This window comes from Serinus canaria, chromosome 18, assembly GCF_022539315.1.
Source record: "Serinus canaria isolate serCan28SL12 chromosome 18, serCan2020, whole genome shotgun sequence".
Classification (NCBI taxonomy): domain Eukaryota; kingdom Metazoa; phylum Chordata; class Aves; order Passeriformes; family Fringillidae; genus Serinus; species Serinus canaria.
In genome coordinates this window covers 9,588,954-9,614,048 of record NC_066331.1, presented here as the reverse complement: position 1 = coordinate 9,614,048, position 25,095 = coordinate 9,588,954, and the positions used below count along the sequence as shown (strand labels likewise).

General features: G+C 43.7%; 1 protein-coding gene across 1 annotated transcript; it reads left to right on the top strand.

Annotated features, from left to right (window-relative positions):
• Window positions 1–10,447: 10,447 nt before the first annotated feature.
• Window positions 10,448–24,790, top strand: LOC103823917 (myosin-1B). The gene is made up of 38 exons (XM_050981192.1): window positions 10,448–10,651; window positions 10,739–10,882; window positions 10,974–11,130; window positions 11,725–11,752; window positions 11,849–11,963; window positions 12,043–12,135; window positions 12,234–12,297; window positions 12,382–12,480; window positions 12,586–12,689; window positions 12,776–12,914; window positions 13,245–13,363; window positions 13,455–13,604; window positions 14,173–14,343; window positions 14,585–14,891; window positions 15,093–15,178; window positions 15,607–15,694; window positions 15,789–15,906; window positions 16,601–16,724; window positions 16,812–16,948; window positions 17,052–17,307; window positions 18,251–18,493; window positions 18,603–18,779; window positions 18,865–19,010; window positions 19,098–19,188; window positions 19,277–19,666; window positions 19,780–19,906; window positions 20,143–20,261; window positions 20,510–20,706; window positions 21,072–21,255; window positions 21,342–21,507; window positions 21,681–21,805; window positions 21,982–22,290; window positions 22,432–22,635; window positions 23,309–23,434; window positions 23,529–23,699; window positions 23,791–23,895; window positions 24,038–24,133; window positions 24,638–24,790. The coding sequence occupies exons 1-38, from the start codon at window positions 10,448–10,450 to the stop codon at window positions 24,788–24,790; spliced, it is 5,832 nt and encodes a 1,943-aa protein (XP_050837149.1).
• The last annotated feature ends 305 nt before the right edge of the window (window positions 24,791–25,095 follow it).

The following is a 25,095-nucleotide window of genomic DNA, read 5'->3' as shown; positions in this document are numbered from 1 at the left end:
CAATTACACAGCCCAAAAATGCTTCCCTCATCATCTGAAATTTGACCATTGCAATTCAAGGAACGTATTTCCAGCATTTTCTTCTCTGAGTCTTACAGCCAAACCATAAATTTCCCTTTTCCTTTCTGAGAGGACAAAGCTGTGCCAGAATCAGCACCCAGCCTGTGCCTGTCCTTGCTCTGAACTCCTTGCTCTGTGCCTTCCTCCCTGCTAGCACACTGCCTGTGCTGGAAGCACCCTGAATGCTTTGCATGATGTGGAAGCCAATCTTCCTTGTTATGCAGATTAATGGATGCCATGCCACAGCCTGCTCCCAAACAACCCAAGCAGCCATTGCATAAGTGGGATTGCTTCCTGGGCATGTTACCTGCCCTTTGGCACTGGCAGGATTGCTGCATGGACATCTCAGGGAGCTGCTGCTTTGGCAAGAGCAAACTGCAGGAAGCCCAGTAGCTCCCTGTAGCTAAATTCAATTCACTGGCAACCACAGCCCAGTGCTGTCCAGTTAAAGAGCCAAAATGAGGGATGTGGGACTGCAGGCAGCTCTCCAAAATGCAGTTTATTGTACCCAAGGTGTCACAGCAGCCCAGGGCCGTGGGTGACAGAGCTGTGCCCACAGCTGTCAGCTCCAGCTGCAGGCAGGCCTGGACACCCTGAGTTTAGGGTACAAATGCATTTTATACTTTGCTTTGCTGAGCATCTTCTCACAGCAGAACCAATCTATCCCTGAACTGTTACCTATAGCCCACCATAACTCCTGGAATTCCCATATTCATGTTCCCATTCTCCAGTCACTCACAGTCAGGACATTGCAGTTTAAGCTAGAAGTTGGTTTTCGGTTTTCTTGCAGTGGGAAATTCTGAGACCTTTCTTCTACTTGCCACATTTGCTGCCTTGTTTGCGTGTGCTCCCTTCCTGCTTTGTAAAAACATCTTCTTGTTTGGGGTGGGTTTGAGCCATACAAACCCTTCTAACTCACACACCCTTTGCTCCTTGGTTATCCAGTCAGACTGGCTCAGCAATTCTTTTCTTCTATATCCAGACTTGCTTCCATCTCTATTCCTTCTTCAGATTCTACATCCAAAAATCTTTCTGCCAAGCACACACATCTGTGAGAATTTCTTGTCAAACTTTCATCTTTCCCAACAGTCCAGTCTCTGTGGTACATTGTCAAGTTCCCAATAACAGGACTCCCTTTTCTGCAATACTTCTGTGACCAGGGAGCACATGCTGTTTTCTCTGGCACTGATGTGTCATTTCTTGCTGAACAGAATCAGGATAGACTCATTTGAGCATAAAATAGGTTGCTAAGTGAAATCTTCCATGACATGCAGATCTACAGTCTACAACTTTCCTCTGGTTTTTTTTCTGAGTTAGTGCCTCTGGAGACTCCTGATATTGAAGGCTCAGGAAACAGAGATGATGCTGCAAACACTTCTCATGAGCCTAACACATGATGATCCTGGTTCCCTGTGGAAATCTGACGCCACATAGGATACCTCCCTCCTGTTCTATCACACAGGTAGGAGTTAGTCCTACAGGATACAAAGACCCTTCTTCTGCAGTTCCACAGCCACACTTCTGCTGCCAAAGGAGGAAATAATTACAACTCCCAATGCAAAAGTAAAAGTGGAGAAATGGCTCTCACTGGAGCAATTTTATGACCTAAAAAGAGGGAAATATTTACTCTGTGACACACAGGAGCCTCTTTTCTTATCAGAGACATCTATGAATGCTGTTTCAAATACTTAGGTGAGAATTGGGATGATGAAATAGAAAAAAAAAAAAAAAAGAGAGAGAATATGGCCACAGCCAACAGTGTCCATAGTTCTCTGAGGAAAAACTAATCCACCTACAGTCACACAGAGATTCACTCCCTGGAGGGCTTCAGCCTCTGCACAGCAACAGCAAGGCAAATACAGAGCAGAAGCATTAGAACACCATAAATGGTGTGGGACAGGCATATGTGGGTATGGTTGTGAGGAGAACTATCACTTTAAATAAAATTCTAGCATCTGAAACAAATGTATAAATCCCTGAGTTCTTATATTTGGCCCAGATCATATTCCCTTTGCAGCTGGTGGAGTCAAATGCTTCAGAGACCTCTAACCTCCCCCTCAAATTTACAATGTCAGCGAAAAATTAGATTCTTTCTTCTGAAACCTGACCCCTGAGAGCACTGATATCAATAGTCTTAAAAATAGGCCCATCAGCTGGGGTCATCAGAGATGTGTTTGTATTGGATTTGCTAAGCCAAGAGATTTTCATACCAAATCAAGCTCCAGTGGGTTCCCCCAGCATAGGCAGGTTCATTTTGAGAACCTCTCAGGCTTTATGCACACTGCAGACAGACAACTTTTTCAGCTCTCCAGCACTAACATGAACCAGAATGAGGGATATTTCCAGGCATCCTGCACTCCCACTGAAAACAGCATTCAGTGTCACCCGACACAGGCGTCTGAAATGTCAGCTCTTGAAAATGCTCGGTCAGCCCTGTGCCCCTCAAGCTGAAGAGGAGGCAGCCAGCAGAAGCAAGACAAGGTCTGTAAAATCTAGACAGGACAATGAAAGGGAGTGGATGGATTGCTGAACTTCCCTGTACCAGAAGTAGAGCCATCAGGTGAAGTCAGCTGGTGGCCAAACACAGAGGGTCAGGAGACTTCAAACCAGCCAGTGCTATCTACTCCAATCATCACCACCAGCTCAGTGGTGGTCAAGGTTTTCATCAATTCAAAGAAAACAAATGCATGTGAGCAGAACCAGGTGCAGACTCCTGATCCCACATACAACAAAGACATCGAGATTGGCTTGTGCCTGAGCCAGGAACACTTGAGGAATGGGGCAGTGTTTAAGGACAGACTCAGCACATCTCTCTTTTCATGGTTCCCACACTGCCCAGCCTCAGCCACCACCAAGCCACTGCCAGGACAGTGCTCTGGGCTGGCCTTTGTGTCCTGACATGTCTGTCACAAGAAGCCAACAGGCAGCAGCAGGGCAGGGATGTCCCCCTTGCCAAGAGGCCATGGAGAGCCTGGAGCCCAGGTGCTGCTGCTCTGCAGCCAGGACAGCCTCTGTTTGCACAGGCAGTGCCAGACACAGCCACTGCTTGTGCCTCTGGGCAGAGCACACACCTGGCAGGGGAAAAGCTCCTTGCATCCATCCCATGGGGCTTGAGCCACAGTCTCAGGTGCCCACTGGGTTCAGGAGCCAATGTATGACCACAGCACGGCTGGGGCTGCTCACAGCTGAACAAAGCCCACTCCTGGGCTGCTATGGGCAGTGGGACACACCAGCAGGGATTTCAGCAAAGCTGCTGAAGTTTATCATAGATCCTGACTTTCTTCTTCAGTGCCTGGCTCATAACCTCAGTGTTAATGCTGTCTGATGAGATTACAAACTAATTTAGTGAGCCATGCTGTTATTGCACATCTGTGCCACAGTCTGCAAAGCCAGGCAGCAATGCCTGAACCAGATGTGTTCTGCTTCCTCCCTCAGTAGGAGAGCCTTGCTGTGCTGCTTAGCTGGCATCATGAAATCATTCAGAATAGCTGAGATTTCAAGGCTCTTCAAAGGTCACCTAATCCAACACCCTATTCAAAGCAAGCCACATTACTTCAGGTTACTCAGGATTTGTCCAGCCACATCCTGAGCACCTCTAAACATGAAATGTCTCTGACTTGGATCACTGTCATGGTAAAAACAATTTTCCTTAGATTGAATCTGAATTTCCCATATTCCAGCTTGTGTCCACCCTTTCTCACCATATCAGATACCTGTAGATAGCAAGATCTCCCTTTTATCCTCTTCTTCATCAAATTGCATAAACACATTTCTTTTAGCTTCTCCTTACACGTCATGTGCTCCAGCCCCCTGACCTTCTTGGTGGCCCAAAGACTACAAAACAGTCTTCAGAAACCAAATTCTTACCCAGTTATTTGTGACCACGTTATGTTCTTGGTAGTTTTACAGTGGTTTTTAGAAGCAGTTCTTTAGACCAAACACTCTTTCCTGCCCCTGGAAAAGTGTTTTTCATGAATGTTTTTTCACTGACAGCTTTGGTATTGACTACCCTTCACATACAGGTTGGTTTTTGCTCCTTCTTAAGTCAGTGGTTTCCAAATCACTTTTTTCATGCACCAATTCCAGCTTAAGCCTCTTTTTGTGCAGATGGCTCCCCAGACAGGCTTTTAACCCATTTGTGTCTTGCCCTCATGGCCATTATAGAGTGGGAAGACAGCTCTGTCAGCAGCATGGGAGGGACATTCCTTCCCAGCACCTGGGGCCCCTCAGTGATGGTGAGTGTGTGGAGCAGGACTCAGCTGTGATTTGTGACCCCGCTCACTGCAATCACTGCTGTGTTTGCACTGCAGCTCCATCACACTGCTGTGCCATTGGGCTGAAGCAAAACCACATGCAACATCAAACATCTTCAAATAAGCATATTTGGTGTTAAACATTAAAAACCCTTTGCATGTGGAATGCCTAAAAGAACCAAAGCTGGTCCCTGTCACAATTTCCTAGGAGGTGCTCACCTATGGATTTGTTGTGGGAGGTGGGTGAGAGCAGGCTGCTTCTCAGAGCAGATAAAAAGGAATTAGGCTCTGGCATGACTTTTACAGAAGAGCTAAAGACATTGTTTAATCTCTATGGGAGGCAAATCCCTCTGGAAACTTATGTCAGCAGGAAAGAGTGAGAAAGAACCAATAAGAACTCGATGAAAGCCAAGAATTCCAAAGCCCTGTATTCCAAAGAATGCCATGACACGTGCTGATCACATCATTCATTTTATCTGGGTTTATCTTCAACAAACCATAAAGCAGCTGAGAAAGGTCACAGCCTCTTTTCTAACTGCACTCAAATCTGCAAATCTAAATAATTTCATCCTGCTCCCAGTTCCAAATACACTACCCTGCTTGCACAAGAAGCAGGGAAGGCAGTTAAGCAGCTTGTCCAATTGTCCCAGCACACCTAGTTAGATAGTTATTTTTGTCTTTGAGGAAGATGTGCTCTTTCCAATTAGCTCGCAAAGAAGGATTTTCACAGTAACTCAAGATGAAATCATGGCTTGAAGTGAGAAAGTGTGAACAAGCTGCAGATTTGCAGGCAGATGGGAGCGGGCAGGGAGGAGGAGATGGACAATGCAGAGGTTTTTTTGTGGATCTCAATGAGAAAGGTCCAAGAAAATCTGGTTTAACAAAGCAGGCAGTTGAATAAGATAGTGTTGTGAATTGTATTCTCCAAATTTAGTACTCCCTCTAGAGCCATGGACCCTTCCTCCCTCTCCCTCCTCTGCAGCACACTGGAGAGGGGCATTGGAGGAACAAAAAGCAAAGATCACAGACTGAGATAAGGACAATTTACTGGAAATAGCAGTGAGATAAGAGAAAGAACAGTAGCAGCAGCCATGACAGAGAGCACAAGAAAAGATGTGATTCACACAGAAATGCACAGCACAGACCTAAGGTGGTGCAGGGTGGGCAGCACAGCTCAGTGTGGGCCTGGGCACTCTGAGGTTAACTGGGATGCAGATCCTCGAATCCTCCATGTACAGTGGTCTCCTGGTCAGCACTGAGGCATTCTGCTCCTTGGTACAGACAAAATTTTTCTTTCTTGTGGATGTTTAAGGTAAAGCTTACCTTAATAACAAATGGAATTCAAAAGTCCACAGTGCAAGGACCAACAAGTAGGTATCACCAGCTCCTTGAATACATTTGTCTTACACAAGGCTCCAAAGGCAAATGGTCCCTAATAAGAGTCGTATTTCCACCCATGACCCCAAATCAAATTCCTAGCACAGATCTAACATGAAATTTTCACTGAAAATTAATTGTAACTGAGGACTATTAAAATCAACAAATTCACGCATCTTTTCAGGTGCAAATAATTTTTGTAATGTGATAAAATCAACACTATTATGCCCCTAAGCCTAATATTAATGTGAGGAATAGTGTGTAAGAACAACAACAACAACAAAAAAAAAAAGCAGAAGCAGCACATCTGGCTGTGGGAAGCAGCCAGTGAGCCAGGAAATCCAAAAAAACACATGGGGAAAGATATATCTCAGGTATCCCTAGCAAAATATATCAGTACATAGGATGGGTGGTCATATCTTCACAAGCTGCAGAAGGCCTCATCCAGCCTACAACATCCAATGTCTCAATTCCATCATCCTTAGTTCTCTCAAGAAGTGTAAAATGTCCATCAAGATTTCCCACCTTCTGCTCTACCCTCATTATCTGGTTTTGTAGTCCATTACTCAAGTTTCTGAATTAACTTGGCAGACTGTTACTCAGTAGAGGCAAAATCTTAATGGAAACTTATTTCATCTACACTGATTGACAAGAAGACCATTGGGAGTCCTTAGAAGAAGAAATGACGCCTGATCAAGCTTTCTGTGATGAAATTACCATTTTAGTGAATAGGAAAAGGGCAGTGTCTGTTGGTGAGTTTGACCTCAGTGATTGTTTTGCTTCTTTTGATCCTGTGTTTTATCTTGTCAAAGAAGAAGGAGCAGGAGAAGGTGCTGCAGGAAGTGGGGCAGAGATTTCCTTGCAGCCTGTGGAGAGGACCACTGTGGACAAGATGCCCACATGCAGCTCAAGGATGCAGCACTGGAGGAGGTGGAAATTTCCTGGAGGAATTGCAGCCCATGGAGAGTCCATGCTGGAATAAGGGAGAAGTATGAAGAGGAGGAAAAAGCAGAGAGAAACTGTTATGGAACTTCTAGTTCCCATTCCCTACCTCACTGGACTGCTTGGAGATGGAGGCAGAGGAATCAGGAATGAAGAAGTGGAGTCTCAGAAGTCTTGGGGAAAACATATTGTTTTAATTTTTGTTTCACAAACTAACTGCTGTAGACAGATGAATATGAATATGGTTTCTTTTGAGTAAAAACCTGCAAAGCATCAAGCAGAAACTGTCAAAGGAGAAAGATGAGTTGAAGATTGAGGTCAGTAACTTTTCCAGTAGTGTGAAGTCCATCTCTGCAATCACAGGAGAAGTAGAACCCTCACTCCTCTCTATTTATGAATCTTTTTTGCATCTACAAGTGAAAAGCCTTTATGCAATCCTTTCCAAAATTTGAAAATACCAGAAAATAGCTTAAGCACAAGTTGAGACCATTTCATCCTAGTTAAAAAAATTCTGTAAAAAGTCTGAAATATAGTGGGCTCATGAGATGTCACAAAGATGGGAAAATATTCAGAAAATTCACAGAATATGAAGAGGCAAGGCAATCTACAAGAACTCAGAGCCCTAAAATGGCTTTGGGCCTGAAGTTGTACTCATTGCAGGAAAAAATATCCATGAGGGGCTATTTCCTGAACAAGGCAGATGAAAATCAGTAGTCCTTTATTGTCAGGCTTCTAGCTTAGGAAGAAACAGGAAAACAAGTCATCTGTCATTCCTTCTTGAATCTATTGCCTTCCCAGATGATTCCCATTACTCTAGGAGGCGAAACAAAATGCAAGATATCAAACTGGCAGAGAGGATGATATACTGCAAGTGTGACCTTTGAACAGTGCACTGGAATCCATGCCACCTTCTTTAATTGACATGTTCAGAGAACCCAGGAGGGAAATTGAATTATGAGGAATCATTTTGCAGATGCAACTAGACACCTAAACACAGTAATAACTGTAAAAGGAGATATTGGAGGGAGCTTTCCTATGGCTCTATGGCTCTCAGCTGGAAAGCTTTAAGTTCCCACACAGCTCAGGAGTCAGCAGTAAGAGTCAAGTTTATCAAAAAACTGCAAATACATCTTGGAGTTAATTTCATATGACACATGAAGAACAGTCAAGTCTATTCTTTGTTAAGGTATTATGTAATGCAGAAGAAGAAGAAGAAGAAGAAGAAGAAGAAGAAGAAGAAGAAGAGAAGAAGAAGAAGAAGAAGAAGAAGAAGAAGAAGAAGAAAGAAGAAGAAGAAGAAGAAGAAGAAGAAGAAGAAGAAGGGGGAAAATCTCTGCTTTCTTTCTCTCCCTTTATCCTTTTTTGTATGCCAGAGGATGATGTTTTCTTCAGTGACAGTTCTACAAACACGCAATATTGTTTTTCAAAAAGAAATTATCTCTACATATATTTTTTAGAAAGGCATTCTCAATCTCTTAAAAGAATACATGATCTCAGATATTTCAGTCATACATGCAGTGTTATAAGCACACAAATGTTTTTTAAAGAAGTGCCTTGAAAAGGCTGGTCACCCTTCTCACATTGCTTCAGTTTCCTGACGTTTGAGAGAAAATGTGAGTCTTCACAATATGACAGATGAACACACCACATCCCAGCTCCATGGAAGAATTTTGAACAACAGATTCTTCCTAATTATTTGTGAAGGAAATGAAAAGTCTCGCAGGAATTCTCTGTATTTTAGTGTCATTTGTGTTTGGTGCTTGGGAAGGCTGGAGCTCAGCTTGGGATCTTAATCCAATTCTTGCATTTGGTAACCACAGTCGCTGTCCAAGTTTTCTAAAATAGCAGAAGGTTGGTGAGTAAAAATTGCTAATAAACCTAAAAGATGAAAGATGTAAAATGCATCCTTAGGAATTCCTGCTAGTGTGAGCTCACTGAAATTTCTGCTGGACATATATCAGAGCAAACCAGCCCAGCCAGATATGGAGAATGGCAAAATAATACCTTTAAAATTGAATTTCAAATCACAGCCACTCAGAAATACTTCAGAAGAAGGCAGAAGATGTAATTAAATGTATGAATCAGGGAGAATAATCTGTCTCATCTGATATTTTGAAAGTACCCACCAAAAAAACAAAGGAGTTGTAAATAGGTGTAGTAACACAAGCATGATATGGTCATCCAGTCTTGGAATTAGACTACACAAGATTATTCCTATTCTTTATTTCCAGAATATTTCAGAATAGGTTCCCTCCAATGCTCTTGAAATAGTAATCCTTCTACTTAGTAATCTAACTACTGCTGAGTCCTGAGACACACAAATCTTATATGTCAAACAGCAATTAACAGGAGAAGAGAAGCCAACAAGTCCAAGATCCAGGGTCGTGCTCTATTTGCTGGACTGCACTTCCTCCTTCCTAGATTCCTAGTCATAATATTTATAGGAGATTTATTCACATAGCTAGGAAGACCTCAAATATTTCTAAATATATCCACAAGCACTCAGTCAAGTTTGCCAAACAATGCTTTGCCAAAAATTTTTTGACCTAAGAAAGAGGAGGAGGGAATTGAATGTTCAAACCAGAACCTATAAAAGTGCTGGTGGGACAAGCCTGTTCTGCCTCTGTGGAAGGATTAAAGGTAAGAATAGGGACAGTTGGGTGCTGGCAGAACCCCACAGCATTCCTGCTGCCTGTGGAACTGCTTTCCTCAAAGCACTGTCTGTCTCAAAAGGCATGTTCCCTCCCTGTTGAAGTCACTGGCACGTTCTAGCCCTGTGGCTTATTCTTGGGAGCTTGTGCAAAGATAAGAAAGGAGTTATCACTTCTCTTTTTCAGTATTGACCATCTTCCAGGCTTAGAGTCAACTGGTGACACAAGAGGTAAGACTGATTTACTTACTCCATAGGAACAGACTCCAGGTTTCTTTTTTATGCATTTCTAAGGCCACTTCACATAACCCTTTACATCTGTGCACACTAAAGCAGGGCAATTCTACCTGACCTGTGCTGTCTAAAAGAGCAAATTTCCTTTTATAACTGTGTTGGATGCATTTGTTTGGTAACTGCTGGGAAATAATTGACCACTTACACACAGACTGACTGTAAACAGAAATCCGGGAAAGAAAAGGTGAATGAAAAGCACATGTATAGTTAAGATTATGTCAAATCCCTCAAATCCTTTTCATTGAGAAGTTTTCCTTTTTCTATATAAGTTAATATTAAAGGGTGAGCTTGAACAGGAAAGGGCAGAACAACTGGAGAAGTCAAACTCTGATTTCTCTACAGAGGAAAAAGGTTTGCATAGACAGCACAGACCTCTGCTTCTGCTTACTCCACATCTGTTCCCTGATGATACTCCATCTCTATAACTGGCACAAATTACAAGGGCTGAAATGAGAGAGAGAGAAAAAATATAAGTGGGCTTGCATAATTTTGATAAGATGCCTTCTCTTGGTATCTCTTCTGCTTCTGCTTTGTATTTCTGCTGCATCTTTGATTACCACTGAATCTTCCAATAATCTAATTTTCTGCATAGCATTCTAAAACATGGTGAGATCGAATGAACTGAAGCTGTAAACTGGAAAAACGGAAAAAACCTTGACCTCAATAAAACACACCTATCTTCTTTAAGATTAAAGTAAACTAAAAAAAATCTGGCGCGAAAAGCAGGTAAAGCAGAACGGAAGACTGTAATAACAGGCACAGCAGATCACTACAATGCCTAAGGTAGCTGCTGAAAAGAAATTTCCCCCTTCATTCACAGTTGCCTCTCCTTTTCAGTGCTGTGCCTTGCTGCACATGGTAAACCGCAGCCATGTCTACGGACGCTGAGATGGCCATCTTTGGGGAGGCTGCTCCTTACCTCCGAAAGTCAGAGAAGGAGAGAATTGCAGCCCAGAACAAACCTTTCGATGCCAAGACATCTGTCTTCGTGGTACATGCAAAGGAGTCCTATGTGAAGAGCACTATCACGAGCAGGGAATCGGGCAAAGTCACTGTCAAGACTGAAGGAGGAGAGGTGGGTAAAATACAAAATTTGGAACCAGCAGTTCATTCCCACTCTGGCTCTTAGCTGACATGCATGTGCCTTCCTGCCCTCTGACAGACCCTGACAGTGAAGGAAGATCAAATCTTCTCCATGAACCCTCCCAAGTATGACAAAATCGAGGACATGGCCATGATGACCCACCTGCACGAACCCGCTGTGCTGTACAACCTCAAAGAGCGTTACGCAGCCTGGATGATCTACGTAAGTGGCAGCAGCAGCTTCCTCTGGGCAGCCTCAGGAGCTGCTGGGCCAGGCTCAGGGGAAGCCAAGGTGCTGTGTCCCTTCCTTGCAGACCTACTCGGGTCTCTTCTGCGTCACCGTCAACCCCTACAAGTGGCTGCCGGTGTACAACCCCGAGGTGGTGTTGGCCTACCGAGGCAAGAAGCGCCAGGAGGCCCCTCCACACATCTTCTCCATCTCTGACAACGCCTATCAGTTCATGCTGACTGGTGAGTAGCTCTCATAATAGCATCAGAGCACAACTGTTCTAGTTTATCTTGATAAAACCTGTCATGAAAAGTGAAATAGGATTCTGTAGAATGGGTAGTTTTGCTTCTGTCTGTTTCATTCCTTTCTTCTTCTGTGCTGTTGAGTTCCAAAGTGTTTCCCATGATCAGGATTTGTTTGTCATGGGCCATTACTCTTCCTCTCTCTGCTGCTCTAAAAGCAGTCTGTGTAGTAGAAAATTCAAACAAATTACTGTATAAAGGAGAAGGAAAAGAACACAGAGAAGCAGCATATGCCTCTTAAAAGGGTTTTCAATGTAAACAGCAAAGCATTATAGAATAACAGAATGTTTTGTGCTGGAAGGGATCTTTAAAAATGCCATGGGCCTTCCCTATGACATTTGGAGGGACGTCTATGAATATGTTTCAAGGAAAGAGTGAAGGGGAAACTGCTTCGTAAGGAATTGAAATGGAAAAAAGACTTAGGAGTAAACAAAGAAAAAAATTGCAGGTGTTTTCCTTGTCATAACTTGTATTCATTATCAGTATTTTTGAGTTCTTCATTTAAAAGTCTACTTGTTTCCGCCTTTTTTACAGATAGGGAGAACCAGTCCATCCTGATCACGTAGGTACCCCCCCTGTGCGGGTCCCTGGGGCTGCCCGGTGCCAGGGCACCTCCTGCCTGACCACGCACCCTCTGCTTCTCTCTTGGCTTTGGCAGCGGAGAATCCGGGGCCGGGAAGACTGTGAACACAAAGCGTGTCATCCAGTACTTTGCAACAATTGCAGCCAGTGGGGACAAGAAGAAGGAGGAGCAGACCTCAGGCAAAATGCAGGTGAGGTCCCAGGGCTAGAAACCTGCAACTGCTCAATTTCTTGAGGAACTAGATCATGACAAGAAGACTTCTATTCTAGGGGACACTTGAGGATCAAATCATCAGTGCCAACCCACTGCTGGAGGCCTTTGGAAACGCCAAGACCGTGAGGAACGACAACTCCTCACGCTTTGTGAGTTGTTACTCAGTACAAATGTCAACACCAATTTGAATATTCTTGCTGTCCAGATTAGTAAAATAAATCTCAATTGACTTTCCTGCTGCTTTCAGGGTAAATTCATCAGAATCCATTTTGGTGCCACAGGCAAACTGGCTTCTGCTGACATTGAAACATGTAAGACACCCTTCTGGCCTGATCCCCTTTCCCTCCAGCCTTCCCCACTTCTTGTGCTTGACTGTGTCCTACCTTCCTTGCCAGATCTGCTGGAGAAGTCCAGAGTCACTTTCCAGCTCAAGGCGGAAAGGAGCTACCACATCTTTTATCAGATCATGTCCAACAAGAAGCCAGAGCTCATTGGTAGGAAAGATCAGTAACTCCTCCATGCAAAGGTCATGGAACAACTTTGAATTCCTTTCCGTGCCAATTGCATTTGACCTGTCTCTGTTTTGTCCTTCTTTTCAGAGATGTTACTGATCACCACCAACCCCTATGACTATCTGTATGTGAGTCAAGGGGAGATCACAGTTCCCAGCATTAACGACCAGGAAGAGCTGATGGCCACCGACGTAAGTAGCAGAAGTTTTCTTAGGTGAGCTTTCATCTCTCTGACCTTTAACAGCTGGGGTACTCACCTTAAAAACTCTTTTTTCAGAGCGCCATTGACATCCTGGGCTTCAGTGCTGATGAGAAAACAGCCATCTACAAGCTGACAGGGGCTGTCATGCACTATGGGAACCTGAAGTTCAAGCAGAAACAACGAGAGGAGCAGGCAGAGCCTGATGGCACAGAAGGTACCAGCACAACCCATCCCAGAGCACAGGAGATAGCTGAAGGCAGCATGTGAGGGTCAGAATGATTGACTCAGCCTACATTTCCTTAGTGCCAGTACTGTAGAATCGCAGAGGGTCCTAGCCATAGGACTTCTCTGGAGGAACTCAAGTCAGAATATTTTGAATATTGCAGATTGTGAGGTCCAGTGTCTCCCAAAGAGTGCTGCCACTATTGCCTATCCTTTTTTTATATTTAATAATCATTTGTTTTTTACTGGAATTGCCATTTTGATATATTTTTTTAAAGGAATAGTGATTTGTACTTTACCAACCAATTGTTTTGATGTTTAGTTGCTGATAAGGCTGCCTACCTGATGGGTCTAAACTCAGCAGACCTGCTCAAGGCCCTCTGCTACCCCCGAGTCAAGGTGGGGAATGAATACGTGACCAAGGGCCAAACTGTGCAGCAGGTAACAACAACCCCCTGTTTTAAGGATAGGTTCTCTGGACTTTCTCTTTTGTCCTGCATGATTACTACACTCTTTGTATTTTACGTTTCAGGTATACAACTCAGTGGGTGCCCTGGCAAAGGCAGTGTTTGAGAAGATGTTCCTGTGGATGGTTGTTCGTATCAACCAACAGCTGGACACAAAGCAGCCCAGGCAGTACTTCATTGGTGTCCTGGACATTGCTGGCTTTGAGATCTTTGATGTAAGGATTTCAGGTTTATTAGCATGTTTGTTAAAACCATATTGCTGTGTGACAAAATACTTCAGAAGGAATGCTGCTGGTTTGTTAGATTTTTTGTTTCCTTTTCTTGCTTTGTTTTTTTTTTTTTTTTTAATAAATGGTTGGATTTTTATAGTGTATCTTTTCTGATTCCCACAGGGTTTAAACTGGAAATAGGTTTTTGTTTTGTGCCTATGCCAATGAAATTCCTAAGTGCACATTTTTGCTGAAGGCTTAGGACATGATTCGAAGTCAACATTTGTGAAAGTTGGACATAGTGTTGTGCAGTGGACTCTCTGGTAACTGAATTAATGCAGTCTAGTAGATGTCAAAGCTGAAAAAAGTCATTAAAATTATCTAAGGTTCTAGAGTAATAAATATATGGATAAAGTCCAGGTTGAAAAACACTGACAGAAATTCCAAACTTCTCGATCAAATAAGACAGAGAAATTACAGATCCTCCTGTGTTTGGTACAAATAGGCAGCACTGTTCTTTATCCCTAACTTCCTTAATTAACATTTATAATAATCTTGCTTTGTAATCGTGCAGTTCAACAGCCTGGAGCAGCTGTGCATCAACTTCACCAATGAGAAACTGCAACAGTTCTTCAACCACCACATGTTCGTGCTGGAGCAGGAGGAGTACAAGAAGGAGGGGATTGAATGGGAGTTCATTGACTTTGGCATGGACCTGGCTGCCTGCATTGAGCTCATTGAGAAGGTATTTCTCTATTTCACAATGTCAGGTATTTTCAGAAATGCATTCATTTTATATATATTTCTAAATGCAGCTTGAAATGGTAAATATGATTCTACAGATATGTCAGTTTGTATTCTTTTACGATTTGCTGAACAGAACAATCCCAGAGAGCAATAATATTGTCCCACTCAGGAAGTTATTTCACCTCTGAATCTTTCTGCCTTTTCACCTTGACCTCCCTCTTTCCTTGTTCTTCTCCCAGCCAATGGGCATCTTCTCCATCCTGGAAGAGGAGTGCATGTTCCCCAAGGCAACTGACACCTCTTTCAAGAACAAGCTCTATGACCAGCACCTGGGCAAGTCCAACAACTTCCAGAAGCCCAAGCCTGGCAAGGGCAAGGCTGAGGCTCACTTCTCCCTGGTGCACTATGCTGGCACAGTGGATTACAACATCACTGGGTGGCTGGACAAGAACAAGGACCCTCTGAATGAAACTGTTGTGGGGCTGTATCAGAAGTCATCCCTGAAGACCCTGGCCTTACTCTTTGCTTCTGCTGGAGGAGAGGCAGGTCAGTTCTCTGAAATTCATATTTCCATGTTTATTTAATGACTCTACTAGAGCCATGAATATCAACTATTGTTCTTTTCCATGTTCCATTCTTATCATGACTGGTATATATGAAAAAGCGTTGTCTTAACAAGTCGTAAAACCATCTTCTTTTTTTTTTTTTTTTTTTTTTTTTTTTTTTTTTTTTTTTGGTGTTTTTCAGAGGCTAGTGGTGGTGGTGGTGGTGGTGGCAAGAAAGGAGGCAAGAAGAAGGGTTCTTCTTTCCAGACTGTCTCAGCTCTTTTCAGGGTAAGTACCAAAGTCATTCTCTGTACTTCTTTTCTGGTTTGGTTTTTTTTCTGGTTTTTTTTTCTGTTTGTTTTGAGTTGAAGATCGTAAATCCGCACTCTAGCTGCAATAAGGCCATTTAACTGCAGCTGTTAATACTTTTCTGTATCAAGAATAATTCTTTAGTTATTCATAAATGAGCTGACATGAAGTTGGCTGAGGCCAGCTGAGGAATGTGTAGAAATATTCCCCAGTCTCGTTAAAGCACATTGCAAAGTTTTGTTACTTTCTCTCCTGCTGAAGAGTGAAAGACAAGAAAACTCACATTAAAAATGGCTATGGTTAAGAACTACAATCTGTTAATGTTTTACAAGACTTTTCTCACATCTGAAATAGTAACTGAGGAGGTACTATGTATTAATTAAAAACCTTTATTAATGAACCCACAGGAGAATCTGAACAAGCTGATGACCAACTTGCGGAGCACCCACCCACATTTCGTGCGCTGCATCATCCCCAACGAGTCTAAAACACCTGGTAAGAACCCCAAGAAGAATTTAAAAAAAGTGTGATGCACCTATTATTCTCTATGTTTTATCATGAATTATCAAATAATTTCCTTATTGCTTAGGTGCCATGGAGCACGAGCTGGTGCTGCACCAGCTGCGCTGTAACGGCGTGCTGGAAGGGATCAGGATCTGCAGGAAAGGGTTCCCCAGCAGAATCCTCTATGCTGATTTCAAACAGAGGTCAGTTTCCTTTCTGATTTCCATTCTGTCTTCCCTGATGACTTTCCTGCCAACTATTTTATCACTTGGCGATATTTTTTTAACACTATCTCTTTCTGGCTATAACTAGAAGAAAAGGGAATTTTGAGGTGCATAACAAAAGGCAACACACATGGCTTGGAAAAGAAAAATTGTTTGAGAAATGAAGAATGTCAGGTGTCCTCACTGACTGCAGGGGCATCTGAGTATGTAAGCACAGTAGAGCTGCCCAAGCCAGTGATTACAAGATTATCAAATGTAGGCTGGGATTGGTAGCAAAATATACTCAGGTAATAATTACAAACCATGTGTTCCTTGATCATTGCGTCAGCTGCAAGTTTCAGGGGAAGAGGTTTTTCTCCAGTACAGAGGGTATAGGAAAGTGGCAATGATCCTCTCAAGCAATTTTCTACAGCATTATTTCAGTAAAAGGATATCAGTTGAACTCACTGGCAATCAATGTCTTCTTCATCGTGGCTGGCCCACTAAAGACTGGAAAAGTTTCCTTAAATTTTGTCACCAGGTTAAGACTTCATGAGAATGCTATCTCTAACCAAGGGAGGAAATTCCAACTTCCTCATCCTGATTCTGCTGCAAACACTGCTCTTAGTTTCAGTAAACAGAATGTTCTTATTATTGGACATCATCTTCATTTCTATTTCCTCCAATTCCACAGATACAAGGTGCTTAATGCCAGTGCCATCCCTGAGGGACAGTTCATCGATAGCAAGAAGGCTTCTGAGAAGCTCCTTGGGTCAATCGATGTGGACCACACCCAGTACAAATTTGGACACACCAAGGTAAAAAATCCCTCCCCCATTCACTGCCTGCCAAAGCTTTGCTCTCTCTACCTGACAGTGATGTGCTGCAACGTTCCCTCTCTCAAGGTGTTCTTCAAAGCTGGGCTGCTGGGACTCCTGGAGGAGATGAGGGATGAGAAGCTGGCAGAGCTCATCACCCGCACCCAGGCCAGGTGCAGAGGCTTCCTGGCGAGGGTGGAGTACCAGAGAATGGTGGAGCGCAGGTACACCTTCCTCTTCTTCAGTTAAAGAGTCATTCAGCTTGGGGGGAAGGGTTGACACTCATCAGACTGAGAATATTCATCGCACTATTTAATTTTGCCTCAGGGAGTCCATCTTCTGCATCCAGTACAACGTTCGTTCATTCATGAATGTCAAACACTGGCCATGGATGAAGCTGTTCTTCAAGATCAAGCCCTTGTTGAAGAGTGCAGAGTCTGAGAAGGAGATGGCCAACATGAAGGAAGAATTTGAGAAAACCAAGGAAGAGCTTGCAAAGTCTGAGGCAAAGCGGAAGGAGCTGGAGGAGAAAATGGCATCTCTAATGCAGGAGAAAAATGACCTGCAGCTCCAAGTGCAATCTGTAAGTATCGTTAGTGTATTTCTTCCAGGTACCCTCACAGCACATAAATCTCATGTTACACAATAAATTGTCTGAGAAAATGTTTTAATATGAATAATGGAAGGTAGAATTCAGACCACTCAGTGTCACCATTATAATGGGAGGTTCTAGCTTGGGAATGATTTTTGAAGCACGTGTGCACATAGGTCTGTCTCTCCAGGCTCACAATATAACATCCAGTGTAATCACTGAAGTTATAGAATTTATAGTGTAGCAGAGTCTGTGGAGCAATTAATTTGACAACTTTCTCTGGTTTCAGTTAGTTGCCCAAAGACCTCTATGCCATTTTATATGATACATGTTATGTCACCTGTCTTTCTGCAACCACTTTTCTAGGAGGACACAAAATCCCTCTGCATTCTGTCACAATCCTATATATACCTCCTAGTCCATTGGAAGATCAAGGGATTGGTCAATATTTAAAAATGTAAAGACCTTATGTTTTTAGATATTTACTCCACAGATTAAAATAAACTCAGGTTGAAACTGAAATCTCTGATTACACCAAGACTATATATCAACATATCTCGCTCTAAGAAAATTAATTCAAAGTCAGTCTTGCAAAGAAAGGCTCAGAAAAAGAAAAAGCAAAAGAAAAAAACACTACAAATTTATATACAGTATTTAATTTTCAGAGAAAATTATCTAAACTCTTATTAGGAACTGCAGGATATCATCATCAGATCCAGAGGAAAAATAGGAGAAAAAAATTGATGAGAGTAAAAAAATGAAAGGGAATAAAAACCTAATCTGAATTAAAAGCGTCAGTACAAAAAAAATAACTTCCTAGGAGAAAACAAAAGATAATATTCCATGTTTCTTTTCCTCAGTGAGAAATATCATTTCTCTATTCAGCTTTTAAAAACAGTTGCAATTAACAAACAAATCCATGTTTCTGTACTAGGAAGCTGATGCTTTGGCTGATGCTGAGGAAAGGTGTGACCAGCTCATCAAAACCAAAATCCAGCTGGAAGCCAAAATTAAGGAAGTGACTGAAAGGGCAGAGGATGAAGAGGAAATTAATGCTGAGCTGACAGCCAAGAAGAGGAAGCTGGAGGATGAATGTTCAGAGCTGAAGAAAGATATTGATGACCTTGAGCTAACACTGGCCAAGGTGGAGAAGGAAAAACACGCCACAGAAAACAAGGTATGAGGTAGAACCTGTCACTCACATTCCAAAAAATTGGCTTTGTGGTTTTATGGGACTTGATCTATATCTACTTCCTTTCTTTACATTTGCTCCCTTCTTCTCTAAGGTGAAAAACCTGACTGAGGAGATGGCAGCTTTGGATGAGACCATTGCCAAGCTGACAAAGGAGAAGAAAGCCCTCCAAGAGGCCCATCAGCAGACCCTGGATGACCTGCAGGTAGAGGAAGACAAAGTCAATACTCTGACCAAAGCCAAGACCAAGCTGGAACAGCAAGTGGATGATGTAAGCACACAGACATAGAGCAGGAACAGGACAGGTATGGAGTCCAAGCTGGCTGGCAGAGCCCTGATGGTTTTGTTGTGTTTAGCTGGAAGGGTCCCTGGAGCAAGAGAAGAAACTGCGCATGGACCTGGAGAGAGCGAAGAGGAAACTGGAAGGAGACCTGAAGCTGGCCCAGGACAGCATCATGGATTTGGAGAATGATAAGCAGCAGCTGGATGAGAAACTGAAGAAGTAAGTGTGGCTCTGGGGCACCTGAGTGCTGGGCTGCAGCACTTGTCTTTTTTCTTGGAGCACTAACATTGTTCACTTGGCCCAAAGGAAAGACTTTGAAATCAGCCAGATCCAGAGTAAAACCGAGGATGAACAAGCCCTGGGCATGCAACTTCAGAAGAAGATCAAGGAGCTGCAGGCAAGTGTCTGTTCCTTCCCCTGCCTTGCTCAGGCTCAGCTCAGGCAGGAGAATGGCACAGCTGTGAAGGGTCCCTGCTGTTCTGCAGGCCCGCATTGAGGAGCTGGAGGAGGAAATTGAGGCAGAGCGAACCTCTCGCGCTAAAGCAGAGAAGCATCGCTCCGACCTGTCCAGGGAGCTGGAGGAGATCAGTGAGCGCCTGGAAGAAGCAGGAGGGGCCACAGCAGCTCAGATTGATATGAACAAGAAGCGTGAGGCCGAGTTCCAGAAGATGCGCCGTGACCTGGAAGAGGCCACGCTGCAGCACGAAGCCACGGCTGCCGCCCTGCGCAAGAAGCACGCGGACAGCACAGCTGAGCTGGGCGAGCAGATCGACAACCTGCAACGCGTGAAGCAGAAGCTGGAGAAGGAGAAGAGTGAGCTGAAGATGGAGATTGATGACTTGGCCAGCAACATGGAGTCTGTCTCCAAAGCCAAGGTATACAATTATGGGCTCGTTGACCCAGTGGAATCACAGAACACAATCCTTGCTCCTTTCTTTTTCTCATGTCTGGATGGTTAACTCATAGTTTTCCATATGCTGAAACACAGGCCAATTTGGAGAAGATGTGCCGCACTCTGGAAGATCAGCTGAGTGAGATTAAGTCAAAGGAAGAAGAGCATCAGCGCATGATCAATGACCTCAATGCTCAAAGAGCTCGTCTGCAGACAGAGTCAGGTGAGATACCCACATCCACATGTGCAGATCAATAATGTCCCAGAGTTATTGCAAAAATTACTCTTCTGGGCACGTATTCTTTTCAACATACTTTGCGTCACATCTACTGTGAAATGTTTGAAATGGGATCATAAGTTTCAGCATGGACTTAAAACTATCTCATTTTACATCTCCAAATTTTTTTAGCATCATCATGAATGGCATTAAAACTGTTGTGCATCTGCAAATTTTCTCAGGTGAATATTCACGTCAGGTGGAAGAGAAAGATGCTATGGTTTCTCAGCTGTCAAGAGGCAAACAGGCTTTCACCCAGCAGATTGAGGAACTCAAGAGGCATCTGGAGGAAGAGATAAAGGTGAGAAGGTTTTTTCGTAAATATATTAAATCAGTTAATATAAAGGTGAAAGGAACAAAAATAACCCCTTAGATAATGGAGTGCAAGTTTTCCATAGAAGCATTGCTTCTCTTTCCCTGCAGGCTATCCATTAATTGTTTTGCAAATTCACATATCTTTCCCATCAGAGGCCTTTCTAAGATCTTCTCATTAAGGAGATTTCCTAGGATATTTCCATTCATTTTCCCACTGTTTTTTTTTTCACCAAGGCCAAGAATGCCCTGGCCCATGGCCTGCAGTCTGCTCGCCATGACTGTGACTTGCTCCGGGAACAATATGAGGAGGAGCAGGAGGCCAAGGCAGAGCTGCAGCGAGCCCTGTCCAAGGCAAATGGTGAAGTGGCCCAGTGGAGAACCAAATACGAGACAGATGCTATTCAGCGCACGGAGGAGCTCGAGGAGGCCAAGTATGTGAGGAATGTGGGGAAAACTATCAGAGAGTAGGATTGGAAATTTGAAGAACCCACTGTGACATTGTTGGGAAGAAGTCAGTGTTCTGCTTTGAGTGGAGTCACAAGTGACAAAATATGACAGAAAGCAGGGACACACTGGGGAAAAGCAGAAAGATCTAGAATAGCAGAGAGAGGCCAGCAGAGAGGGAACTGCTGCAGGATCATTCCAGAATTTAGACATGGAAATAGAGTGGCTGTCTGGGAGAAGTCTTAACACCACTCTGTGAATGTGGATCACACAATACCAAGAGGATAAGTTTACTCATATTGAAAACATGCTGCTTCATGCCACAGTCTTACTTATGATTACCGCTTCACAGGAAGAAGTTGGCCCAGCGCCTGCAGGACGCAGAGGAACATGTTGAGGCTGTCAATGCCAAATGTGCCTCCCTGGAAAAGACAAAGCAGAGGCTGCAGAATGAAGTGGAGGACCTGATGATTGACGTTGAGAGATCCAACGCTGCCTGCGCTGCTCTGGATAAGAAGCAGAAGAACTTTGACAAGGTCTTTTGGCCTCCCGCACCAGCCCTCCTGGCCAGAGCAGGGCCCCGTGATGGCCCCAGCCCTACTCACTGCCCGTTTCTCTTCAGATCCTGGCAGAATGGAAGCAGAAGTATGAGGAAACGCAGGCTGAGCTGGAGGCCTCGCAGAAGGAGTCGCGCTCTCTCAGCACGGAACTGTTCAAGATGAAGAATGCCTATGAGGAGTCCTTGGACCACCTGGAAACAATGAAGCGGGAGAACAAGAACTTGCAGCGTAAGTCCCTGGCCCTCTGCTCCTCCCTGGCCTTTCTCACGAGCTTGTCTATCTGCCACACTTCACAGCTCTGGGCCTGCAAGGATAAGATCTTGCCTGGCACCTTGCTGCACCAGAGCCTTTCACCATTCATCTCTCTGCCTGACCATGGTGCTTTCCTCCCTTCCTTGCAGAGGAGATTTCCGACCTCACGGAGCAGATTGCAGAGGGGGGAAAGGCTGTTCACGAGCTGGAGAAAGTGAAGAAGCAGATTGAGCAGGAGAAATCTGAAATCCAGGCTGCTCTGGAGGAAGCTGAGGTACATGACCATAAACACTGGTGACTGCAGAAAAAAAGTGAGGAATTAGGGCTAACAAGGCCTGGGCTGTCCTCTCTTGTGGCTGGGAAGTGCAGAATGCTGAGATCTCACAAAATATTTTGCAATTCCCTTGAATGCAAGAAGAACTTTTATCAATGTTATCAATGTTTGTGCAGGCCTCCCTGGAACATGAGGAGGGGAAAATCCTGCGCCTGCAGCTTGAGCTCAACCAAGTGAAGTCTGAGATTGACAGGAAGATAGCAGAGAAAGATGAGGAGATTGATCAGATGAAGAGAAACCACCTGCGAGTTGTGGAGTCAATGCAGAGCACCCTGGATGCTGAAATCAGGAGCAGGAATGAAGCCCTGAGGCTGAAGAAGAAGATGGAGGGAGACCTGAATGAAATGGAGATCCAGCTGAGCCATGCCAACCGCCAGGCTGCAGAGGCACAGAAAAACCTGAGGAACACCCAGGCTGTGCTCAAGGTATGGCACAATGTGCTGATTTCTGACACAGCTAAATTTTTTTTCTCTGGTACAAGTCTTTCAGTTCTAAGTTGATGGGAAAATATGTAATACAAAAATAGAAAACTCACATCTCCCACTCTGTTGTATCTCTCTTTCCAGGACACTCAGCTGCATTTGGATGATGCTCTCAGGTCTCAGGAGGACCTGAAGGAGCAGGTGGCCATGGTGGAGCGCAGAGCAAACCTGCTGCAGGCTGAAGTTGAGGAGCTCCGGGCAGCCCTGGAACAGACAGAGCGGTCGAGGAAATTGGCTGAGCAGGAGCTTCTGGATGCAAGTGAGAGAGTTCAGCTCCTTCACAGCCAGGTCAGTTAAAAAACATAGTATTTATACTATTTTTCCATATGTATTTATACTATTTTTCCATATTTCTCATGTAAATGAACTTAAGATTGGCAGAGCTGCAACAGTATTTTGTTAAATGCTGGGGCTTTCACAGTAAATAAGAAGTAATAGGTGATAGATAATATTAAGACTTTTGTTTCAGATGTAGATAGAGTATGAATTCCAGCAGACTACAGTATAGATACCTTAATAAAAGCAGAGAAGTTTGCGAGGTTCTCACTCTTTTACTTGAGTTCAACACCGTTCACAATTCCATTTGAAACTTTAAAGGCAAATGTATGCTGACCATGAGGAAAATAGGACTACACTAACTCTGTCATTAATGTAATTTAACAATGCGACTATAAGTATTTTTTAGAACCATCTCAAAGTTTTATGGTCACTAGAATTAAAATGGTAAGGAAAACATTTTTTTCATTTTTCAGTCTAAATTCCTTCTTGATTGTCTGAGAAAAGACTTTCTAGAGGATGCTCATGAAATACCAAAGCACATCATACCTGAGAAATTAAGCAGTTCTTTTGGAATCCAATGCGACCTGATGGCACAATCTATACTAAAAAGAAATACTTATGCTGTACTTGATATGATACTGCAAGCTAACAACAAAAAAATTATGTTCATGCTCTTCAACAGAACACCAGCCTGATCAACACCAAGAAGAAGCTGGAAACGGACATTTCCCAGATCCAGAGTGAAATGGAGGATACCATCCAGGAAGCCCGCAATGCTGAGGAGAAGGCCAAGAAGGCCATCACTGATGTGAGTTGGGTGCTCTTGCTATTGATGATGATGAGTCTGCTCTCCCCAAAATATCTCCACTCCCAAAATGGCTTTGACCTTTTGCTCTGGTCAGGCGGCCATGATGGCAGAAGAGCTGAAGAAGGAGCAGGACACCAGTGCCCACCTGGAGAGGATGAAGAAGAACCTGGACCAGACAGTGAAGGACCTGCAGCACCGTCTGGAAGAGGCTGAGCAGCTGGCACTGAAGGGAGGGAAGAAGCAGATCCAGAAGCTGGAGGCCAGGGTGTGTAGGGCTGAGGCTGTGCCTGAGTGAGCGTGTCCCTCCTTGGAGAGACACTGCCAGGGCAGCTGCAGGGATGGGCTTGTCCTTGCAGGTGCGGGAGCTGGAAGGGGAGGTTGATGCTGAGCAGAAGCGCAGCGCTGAAGCCGTGAAGGGTGTGCGCAAGTACGAGCGGAGGGTGAAGGAACTCACCTACCAGGTAAGGCAGGAGCTCTCCTGCTCTCACTGGGCTTTCTCACAGTGAGTCACATTCTGCCCACACCATCCCCAAGGGGAATTGTTAACCTCACGTGATGCAGAACCAAGAATTGACTCTGTATTCTGTTTACCAACTGCTTTAGTCTGAGGAAGACAGGAAGAATGTCTTGAGGCTGCAGGATCTGGTGGACAAGCTGCAAATGAAAGTGAAATCTTACAAGAGACAAGCTGAGGAGGCTGTAAGTACCAGTTTCTCCAAACCAGACTTTCTTCTGCTAGAGGTGGAATTCTGTATTCATGTTTTCCTCTGTACAGCTTTTTGAAACCTTGACTGTTTTGATTCAACATGATGATATTTTGATACAGTGGGGAATGTGAGAATAGACTTGCTGAGTTTGTGAGGAAATTTACTTCCCCAACCCTATGTGTTTTGCTGTAAGCCTCATTTCTCACTCTATTTCTTTGTTTATACCTTGCCCTGGATGCCAGAAACAGCTGTCAGTCTGTGTATTCAGGACTGTGACATGAACTCTTCCTATACCATGCTGTGTATAATGCCTTTTTGATATTCCTATATTCTTTTCTGTTTTCACACACATATCACCCTGAGCAGCTTCTCATCTTGGTTTTAAATCTGCTATGCTAGCCCAGCTGTGACATTTGAATTTTTCTTTGCCCACTTTTATGGCAATAACCGTCCAACATGCTGCCTGTTGTTTTCACAACTCCCTTTCCCCACACAGGAGGAGCTGTCCAATGTCAACCTGTCCAAGTTCCGCAAGATCCAGCACGAGCTGGAGGAGGCCGAGGAGCGGGCTGACATTGCAGAGTCACAGGTCAACAAGCTCCGAGCCAAGAGCCGCGAGATTCATAAGAAGATAGAAGAAGAGGAATGAGGTTCCCAAGATTAAAAAGTGACCTGAGGCATGCATAATGTAAACCTCTGTGTTGCTTTCTTCAGTAATTATCATTTATGACTAGGTAATAAAGACAGTAGAGACCCTTGCATATGAACAGTGATTGTGATGTTTTATTTATTCATTTATTCTAGTATTCATTACTTTTGAAGTACATGTACACAGTTCGTCTTCACATTTAAAAGTATATCAATCAGCAAAACATTTTTACATTTGCCTTTTTAAAAATGCATGAAGAAGAAAATGCATTATTATGGTAATAATTATACGGATTTCTTATTCCT